This window comes from Rhineura floridana, chromosome 5, assembly GCF_030035675.1.
Source record: "Rhineura floridana isolate rRhiFlo1 chromosome 5, rRhiFlo1.hap2, whole genome shotgun sequence".
Classification (NCBI taxonomy): Eukaryota; Metazoa; Chordata; class Lepidosauria; order Squamata; family Rhineuridae; genus Rhineura; species Rhineura floridana.
The window spans coordinates 180,039,203-180,049,167 of NC_084484.1; the positions used below are offsets into that span (position 1 = coordinate 180,039,203).

Here is a 9,965-nt window from a genome sequence, read left to right on the forward strand (position 1 = left end):
ATTTATAAAATTTATATCCTGCCCTTCCTCCTGAAAGATCCCACAGCAGCACACAAAACAATTTAACAACAACAAAAAAACATTCTAAGAACAATTAAAAACATTCTAAAAACAGTTGCAGATAAAAACATTCTTCCGTCCAATGATATCTGGGTTGCCAGGAACAGTTTCCTTCAGCCATCAGATGCCTTGGTAAACAGGAATGTTTTTATTCCTCCTAAAAGCTGTTAATGTTGGCGACAGACACACCTCACTGGGGAGGGCATTCCACAAACGGGGAGCCACCACTGAAAAGGCCCTGTCACGGGTCAGCGATAACTGGGCAGCCCCTGATGGTGGCACCACCAACAAGGCCTCACCTACCAATCACACATTAAGGGCCACTGGGTGACTCTACCCCCTCGCCTCCTAGGAAGAGCACAGGGGGGGAACACTTATACAGAGTCAGACAATCAGTGCATCTAATTCAGTATCACTGAACACCAAAGTCAGGATCATTCAGACCATGGCATTCCCGATCTCTATGTACGGATGTGAAAGTTGGACAGTGAAAAAGGCGGATAAGAGAAAAATCAACTCATTTGAAACGTGGTGTTGGAGAAGAGCTTTGCGCATACCATGGACTGCGGAAAAAAAACACAAATAATTGAGTGTTAGAACAAATTAAACCACAACAATGGAATTCGCTCCCTGAAGAGGTATGCCTGGCGCCAACGTTACTATCCTTTTGGCGTCAGGTAAAAACCTTCCTCTTCTCCCAGGCATTTTAACATTTTAATTTTAACATCTTAACATTTTAACAGTTTAATATTTTAATATTTAATATACAACATTTTAACATCTTAATATATTAACCAGTTTAAATACTTTTTTAACAGTTTATATTTTAGTACGAAGTTTTGTATTTGTTGACGTGTTTAATTATGTTTTGGTTTTTTGGTATTTCATTTCATTTTTAGTTGTTTAATAATGTTTTAAATTGTATTGGATGTTTATATGTTGTGAACTGCCCAGAGAGCTTGGGCTATGGGGCGGTATAAAAATCTAATAAATAAATAAATTAATAATAATAACTGTCACTAGAGGCTAAAATGATGAAATTGAGGTTATCATACTTTGGACACATCATCAGAAGACATGAGAAAAGACAATAATGCTGGGGAAAACAGCAGGGAGTAGAAAAAGAGGAAGGCCAAACGAGAGATGGATTGATTCCATCAAGGAAGCCACTGACTGGTCAGCAGCTCTCCAGGTTTCAGACAGGGCTGAAGATGATTCCTCATCCCTGCTTTATAGTGCTTTTGTCTTTTACAGTTCTATAGTAAGTGTTTAATAAATAATAAGAGCATCCCAAGGTTTGAGACGGGGTTGAGTCGAAATCACCACTCAGCCATCAGGCACCTTCTTTGCATGCAGAAACTCTCAGGTTCGTTCCATGGTATCTCCGGTTGAAAGGATTTTAGCGGGTTGGGCTGTGAGATGACTTGGAGCACCTCTACCAATTCCAAATTAGTAGTGCCAAGTTAAGATGGACCACCACTATAACTGGTTTTTGTTGTTTTTGTTAAAAGTTTTTTTAAAAAAATACTGTTCTTCATATGAAATTTCTCAGCAGTTTACAAAGTGAAAAGCAATGCCTACAAACTCACCTTTGCTACAATAATGCCAAATAACAAAACTAATCCAGTAAGAGAACAGCAGACTATGCTAAAAGGCCAGCAGACAATGCCAGGCAAAGGCATTTTTCTTAACTATGCTCAAAGGCTTATTTGCCTCCAGAGAGAGTATGCAACCAGAGATGAGGCCCTCTTCTTTTTTGTTATGGAAATATTTATGCAGAGATCCTCAGCAGTCTGAGCTGCGTGTGTGCCAGTCTGTATTTACTTAAGTGGCAAGCTTTTACCCTGCACTTAGATCACTGAGACTTAGTAAAATAAGAAAAGCCACTTTATTTATAGAAATATATAGTAGATAGGAAAGACATACCTAGTTCTAACTCACTAAGGTGGAGGCGCAACGCCCAGACTTGGTATTGCCCTCATGGCTCAGGAGAGAGAGCGAAGACAGAGATCACTGTTATTTTCCCTTTGCTTTTTCATCTGCACAGAGCCCACAGACTCTTGGTTCATCCCAGAAGCTCAGACCGTTGGACTCGGTGCCATGGACAAATCTGCGTTGTGTCACCTGACGGATGCCAATGAAAATTTAAAAACCCAGCTCTGGGACCTGAGAGAGATGGCCGCCAACCTCGACACTGAAAAGCAGGAGATCCTCACAGAGAACAAGAGCATGAAAGAGCAAAGCAGGAGCCTGGAAGCCAAAATCGACTGTTTCAAGGCCATGGCCGAGGACTTTCAAAAGGAAGAGGAGGAACTCCGGGGGACGCTGAAGCAGCTGGAAAACATGATCGTGCAACTGGAATCCCAAAACACGACCTTGAAAGGCACCAACGAGACGCTCAGAACCGAAATACAAAAGGTGTCCGGCCACATCGTTTTGTTTCAAGATTATAAGGCTGCCCAAGACCAGGACATCTCCCCCATGAAACAGGTGATGGAACACATTGTGGGCTACTTCAAACAGCTGGAGGCGAAGATCGAGACGGTCGAGCAGTGGCACGGCGAGGAGCGGAACCAAGCCGCCGAGCTGAAGCGCACCCTGGATGAGCTCGAACAGATCCGCGAGGTTCAGGAGAACCAGATCATCTCCCTGAGGGACCAGCTGGAGGAGGCTTCGCTGCTGAGGCTGGAGACGGACGAGGGCCTGAAGGTCCCCTCTCTGCTGCACGAGATGGTGCAGGCCAAGCTGGTGCAGGACTCCCTGGCCATGCAGAGCAGCCTCCTCCTCCTGCTGTCCAAAGTCATGTGGCTCTTGCTAGCAGCGGCCGTCTGCCTGGGGTTCCTGAGTGTTTCTACCAAACTCTACCTCTTTGTCTTCAGTGAGGACTTGGAATCCGGAAGTCAAGCGCTGCTGCTCTCAGACCGCCTCCAGCTGCTGTCAGAAGTCCTCTGTCCGCATCATGTGCAGAAGCCAAGTGGTTTGCTGCCCTTTTGAGAGGGGGGGGCGGCGTGGCATTTTGAAAGCGAATCCAGCGGAACTAGCCTTATGCTCTTGTATCAAAATGTGTGCATTCAAAATTAAAAGGAACCCCGAAAAAAAACAACCCGAAAAAACCTCAGCCCAAATTGCCATTTAGATTCCTTTGGATCTTGCCAGAGTAGTCAGTATTTGTTCAAAACCAGCCCTACAATTATTTGTTTCCTTCAAGACATTTGCTAGAACTTGGATATGAGCTTCACATTCAAATAGATCATACGGTGCAGAGTTTCTAGGGCTGTGCCATTTCAGGGGACCTCATATTTAAATCTTTTCCTTGCATTAAAATCTCTCAGCCCATAGAAACCTAGCAGATCAGGAAGAAAGTCCTAGCTTTCTATCTGCAGCCTCAGTTCCTCCAAGCCAGGTGCAGGGAACCTTTGACGATCCAGCTTTTGCTGAACTACAACTCCCATCATCAATGGCCATTGTCCACACTTGCAGGGGCTGATGGGAGTTGTAATTTAGCACTATCTGGAGGGTCGAAGGTTCCCCACACTTGCTCCAAGCCCTGCTTGCTGTCTTACTTACAAATACAGGGGTGGCCCTGGCTGTCTGTTTCCTCCATGTTGTAAAAGTTACTTTTTTGAACTACAACTCCCATCAGCCCCAGCCAGCATGGCCACTGGATTGGGCTGATGGGAGTTGTAGTTCAAAAAAAGTAAATTTTCCAAGCTCTGCTGATGTTAGGCCACATTCACACCACACATTTGAAGCAGCATCATACCAATTTAAACAGTTATGGCTTCCACCAGAGAATTCTGGGAACTCTAGTTTGTTAGAAAGACTGAGAGTTGTTAGGAGACCCCCTATTCCCCTCAGAGCTACAATATGGAGAGTGGTTTAGTAGGCAATCCTTCCCAAGTGAATTCTGGGAATGGTAGTTTTGGCTCTGCTTTTTTGTCCTGGATTCTGACTGCTATCCACAATCCAGTCCCCTTCACTGTCTCTGGCATTGCTATAGAAATGTGGCAGCCTGGATGGTCTCTCTCAGATAGAATGTTGCCTTTGAACCTGGGTTCAAATCCCACCATGACCCACGAGCAACTTGCACTTTGGGCACCAACTTTGTGGGGTTCTCCTGTGATTGAGTGAAACAGAGGAAAAATTCTGTACCCTCCTTGACACCTTCCACATGCTAAATAAATTGGAAAAGTTACTTTTTTAAAACTACAACTCCCATCAGCCCCAGCCAGCATGGCCACTGGATTGGGCTGATGGGAGTTGTAGTTCAAAAAAGTAACTTTTCCAAGCTCTGTTATCAAGGATGTGCAAAGTTTGACTGTGATTCTGAATATTGTGAACAAGCATTGTGGGAGCTTTTTTTTTTTTTTGTCCTATGTGGAGTACCCAGAGAAAGTGCAGACTGTCTTTTCAACATGCTCTTAGGTTGTTGCCTCCTCTGGAGGCTGCAGCTAGATGGCTTGAATGTGCCATATATAGGCAGTGTTTCTTTGCTTTTAAAAATAGCCTATGCTTTAAAATTTTTAAATTTAAACAGATTTGTACATTTTAATTTATGTTACTGAAACTTTCTGCCTTCAGAGGGAAGAGTAAGGAAACATATTGAACTGATGTGCCTTGTGCCCAGCAACTCATCTCCTGGAAACATTTTCTCAGATCTTAAAAGGTGTTTTAAAATTTGAGTTGTTAAAATATCTGTCTGGACTGTACCACTTCAGACTGCAGGGAGAGAGAGTCACCTGATAGAATGTTAATGGGGGGAAGAGGGAAGAGAAGGAAAGGAATGAAACTTGTTTCCTTTTTTTTCATGGTGTGAGCCCCCTTGAGCAAAGATTCTTATGGAAAGGCGGCATACAAATAAACCATGATGATGATGTGATGATGATGATGATGATGATGATGTGACAAGTAACGAGAGTAGGGTTGCCAGGTTCCTGGCCTGAGACTGATCCTGTAAGAGAAGAGAAAGTCAGCCAAGTGCAGGTGTTCTTGCAACCTTGTAATGGGAAAAACCACAAGGTGGAATTCTCCCTTCCCCCTGCACAACTTTTAAAGAAGCAGAAGACCTGTTGGAGGCCAGGCCTGGCAACCAAGAGGTCTTCTGTATCTTTAAAAGTTGTGCAGGGGGAAGGGAGAATTCCACCTTGTGGTTTTTCCCATTACAGGGTTGCAAGAACACCTGCACTTGGCTGACTTTCTCTTCTCCTAAAGATACAGGATCAGTCTCAGGCCCTGAACCTGGCAACCCTAAATGAGAGTGAGGAGACAAAGCTTCTTCCTCTGCTTGTTTGGCACTCCTCCCCTTTGTAGTACACAGCCTTAGCAGCAAATAGTGTTAAAACATTTTGCTTCTGGCTACTAGCTCCAAATTACTGACTTTGAAAATCAGCTGGGAGACCCTCCTGGGAAAGATGTCATCTAGCTGTGATGACATCATCAAAATGGCCACTACTAGGGCTGTGCACAGACACACACACACCCATCCGATTTGTGGCTCTGATGTGTAAATACAGATCAGGCCCAATCTGGCCTGGACAGACTTGGACCCAATCCAACCCGATTCAGATCCAAATCCGGATCACAATCTGGACATTACGGCCACATACACACATGTTATTTATTCTATTATTATTCCACTTTAAACAGTCATGGCTTCTGTTAGGTCCAAACCCAACACGCAAGCCGCCCTGTCTCCCCAACTCTCTTATTACACCCGGGAAGAGTGCGGAGCTGGGTGCAAATGAACCCACTGCCAGAGACCAAGTAACACACGAAAAAAGCCTTTGCAAAGGGGACCCAATATTATAGAACGGGTAAGAACCGTTCTTTTAAAAGACGTATCATCATTAAAATACTGAGGAGGGGGTTCCTCAATGGACAAAGTTCTAACTGCCATCAAAGTAAGACTATCCCATTTTTGCGACCCTATTTTCCATAGGAGCCAAAATTCCAATTGATCCGGGTGGGTATCCCCAATCCGCCTCCGCACTCCCAGCAGCGGAGTGGTTTCAAAGGACCCACCCCTCGGCCACCGTTCACCCGGTGCCGACACTGCAGTCATCCGCGGCCACTCCTCCTCACAGAGCTCTATCATCTTTTTCTTTTTCAGGCCTCTTCTTCTAACCGGCAATTCCTCTTCTTGCCACAGCATGCACATAATTCCCAAGGGGCTGTCCTTTACCGGCACGCTCCCTTTATTTCCCATGGCGTCTGTCAGCGGGTTTCTTTCCTCAGCTATGCTTTATCCCCTATATGTCAAAGCCGTCCGCCTTTATTGATAACCGAGAAAAAATCCTCGTGGCGCCTGTTATCAAATAAAGGGGTGCAATGGCAAAAAGGGGGTCCGCACAAGGGATCCCGGATGAGCCCCCAATTGTTAGGTCCAAACCCAACACGCAAGCCGCCCTGTCTCCCCAACTCTCTTATTACACCCGGGAAGAGTGCGGAGCTGGGTGCAAATGAACCCACTGCCAGAGACCAAGTAACACACGAAAAAAGCCTTTGCAAAGGGGACCCAATACTTACACGCCAAAGCCTGCGAGCATGGGAACCCCGTTTAATTGGAAGTCAGAGAATATATATGCTTACCCCGAGGTTTACAATATCGGGTTCACGTCATAATAACAAAAGAAGCAGTTGTCCATAATTACAGTTTCAGGAGCATATGAAAGGAGGTAAAGGGGTACAGGAAAGGGGGCACAATTGGAAACATCAAAACTATCTTCCAGACTTCATGTCTGCCTATTTCGCATGTCCTTGAGATAAGCACTATGCAGGAATAGACAAAGACGGTTATGGAGGGGAGGTCCAGTTGCAACCGGGCGCCCCCTATAAACTAGAGACAGTCATGATATTGCTTTGCTTGCATATCAAAGGAGTAGGACAAGTCAAGGATATGAGGGGCATAGGAACAGTATTTGACATTTTTGTAAAAGGCACATTAGCAACAATAAGCGAGGTTACATGTTTGTGATAAAGAAATGCATAGCAGGGAAGTTTCCAGCTTAAACCGGCTTTTATTATGCGAGCCGCTGGAATGTAGGTAAGGGTCAGGTCACCAGGAAATAAACCGACATTTTATATCAAAAGTCAAGTAAAGGCCACTTTGGTTCTATTTCCCATGAAGCCCAAGCTGATGTTGGCCTAAGTGAACTGTAGTACCAAAAGGGGGAACAGAAGCTCACAATTATCCTTAACACTTCCCTCAAAGAATCCTGGGAAGTATAGTTTGTGAAGGGTGCTGAAAGCTTTTAGAAGACTCCTCTTTGCCTCACAAAGCTACAATTCTCAAGAGTTTTCTGGAAAGAGGAAATGACTGTTAAACCACTATGGCAAATTGTAGCTTTGTGAGAACAGGGGTCTCCTGACAACTTTCTTCACAAACTACCAGTGGTGTAGTCGTCCAGGGTCTCAGGGAGTCTTAGACCCCTTACTTTTTTTGGGAGCAAGGTCTCTATGTCTCCAGCATCCTGGGAGCCAATCACTATGAAAGGGGAGTGTGTTAGTCACTAACACGAGTCTTCTAACATGCTTCCTTGTCCTGTCCTGCTCTTTGGAGCCAATCAGAGTGAAAGGAGGTGAATCAGTCACTGAGAAGAGTCTTCTCAGTTCCTAACACTCTGCCATTTGATGCTTATTGGCTGCTAGGGATGGCTGTTGTTGTGGGAGAAGGCATTAACAAGGATCTCATTCTCAACCCAGCAGCAAGAAAGGGCTGTAACTATCATGAAGCAACCCTGCACTTCTGAATTTGCCACAACACTATAGCAAACTACACTTCCAATGATTCTTTGGGGAAGCCATGACTGTTTAAAGTGGAATAATAGTGGAACAAATGTCTGGCGTGAATGTAGCCTACATCTCTCCATAAATCCCATTGGCATACACTGCAAAACCAAAAGAGCCACAATTTTCTTGTTTTCTTGTTTTACAACCTAGAGACGTGACATGACATGACATTTGGAGACATGATAACCCCTATAAAAGGAATAACCCCTCTCAAATTTCAGGTGGATCGCTCCAGGGATTTTCATGCTAGCTACCTTTAAAGCTCGCTTTTCCAAGCGAGGTTTTTTTTTAAGCGTGCTAATTGGTCTCCATCACCCTGTTCTATGCCTTTCATTCTTTCGTTTAGATCCAGGAACTGAATGGCCAATAATCAGAGTTACCACTAGAGGGCTCCCAAAAACCTGCGAGACAAAAAGGGGGCTTTGAGATAAGAGTGAAGGAAGTGCTCTCCTTAAAAACTGGTGCTGTGAATAGGGATGGGCGAATCTGTCAATTTTGGTTTCTCTCTCTTTCTCATTTTTTCCAGTCTTAAGTTCTTCACATTTCCCCATCAGTTTGCATTTTCTTTAAAAAAAGTCCTCATGAAAATTCATTAGCATTTTCATGCCAATTCCTCTTAATATACACATTTTTGTATGCAATTTTGTCTAATATCCACATTTTTGCAAAGCAATTACCCCAATACAATATATTCCTATATGTTATTTTTACTAATATAGGCACTTTTATGCACAATTTACCCAGATATATGCATTTTTGTACACACTACTTGGCGAGAGAACTGCACTGCAAAATCTAGAGCAGCACAAATTTTGAAAGATGGCTGTGTTTCACATAGCGTTTCAGAAAGTGCCAATTAGGTAGGTTCAATGATGAAACTGAGGTTATCATACTTTGGACACATAATGAGAATACATGATTCACTAGAGAAGACAATAATGCTGGGAAAAACAGAAGGGAGTAGAAAAAGAGGAAGGCCAAACAAGAGATGGATTAATTCCATAAAGAAAGCCACAGAACTTACAAGATCTGAACAGAGTGGTTCATGACAGGTGCTATTGGAGGTTGCTGATTCATAGGGTCTCCATAAGTCAAAATCGACTTGAAGGCACATAACAACAACAAGTTATTGTTGTTGTTGTTATTATTTCAACTCATTTGAAATGTGGTGTTGGAGAAGAGCTTTGCGCATACATGCACTGCAAAAAAGACAAATAATTGGGTGTTAGAACAAATTAAACCAGAACTATCACTAGAAGCTAAAATGATGAAACTGAGGTTATCATACTTTGGACACATAATGAGAAGACAGGATTCACTAGAAAAGACAATAATGCTGGGAAAAACAGAAGCGAGTAGAAAAAGAGGAAGGCCAAACAAGAGATGGATTGATTCCATCAAGGAAGCCACGGAACTTACAAGATCTGAACAGGGTGGTTCATGACAGATGCTATTGAAGGTCGCTGATTCATAGGGTCGCCATAAGTCATAATCGACTTGAAGGCGCATAACAACAACATCCTTGAAATGTGAACTGAGTCAAATTTCTCCTCCACCTCTAGCTTTGATGCATCCCTGTGCTGCTATGCAGAAATATGTTTTTGATCAGTATTAGCAGTGGCATCAAATGAATTATTCTATGAAAAAGCTCTGAAGAAGTAACAGAAGATGCATCCTCCGCAGGCACCCCAATGTTCCTCACAACCCCCATATCCTGCCTGCAATGGGGACAAAGGTTAGAGTTCTCGAGTACTGCATCCAGTTCTGGTCTCCGCACTTCAAGAAGGATGCAGACAAACTGGAACAGGTTCAGAGGAGGGCAACAAGGATGATCAGGGGACTGGAAACAAAGCCCTATGTGGAGAGACTGAAAGAACTGGACATGTTTAGCCTGGAGAAGAGAAGACTGAGGGGAGATATGGTAGCACTCTTCAAGTACATGAAAGGTTGTCACATAGAGGAGGGCTGGAATCTCTTCTCAATCGTCCCAGAGTGCAGGACACGGAATAATGGGCTCAAGTTGCAGGAAGCCAGATTTCGACTGGACATCAGGAAAATTTTCCTAACTGTTAGAGCCATACGACAATGGAACCCATTACCTAGAGAGGTAGTGGGCT

At 43.9% G+C, this 9,965-nt stretch overlaps 1 protein-coding gene across 1 annotated transcript; it reads left to right on the forward strand.

Moving 5' to 3' along the window:
- Positions 1–2,160: 2,160 nt before the first annotated feature.
- Positions 2,161–3,054, forward strand: LOC133386021 (kinesin-like protein KIF15). Its single transcript, XM_061629637.1, has one exon. It carries the CDS (start codon positions 2,161–2,163, stop codon positions 3,052–3,054), a length of 894 nt encoding a protein of 297 aa, XP_061485621.1.
- Positions 3,055–9,965: the final 6,911 nt, after the last annotated feature.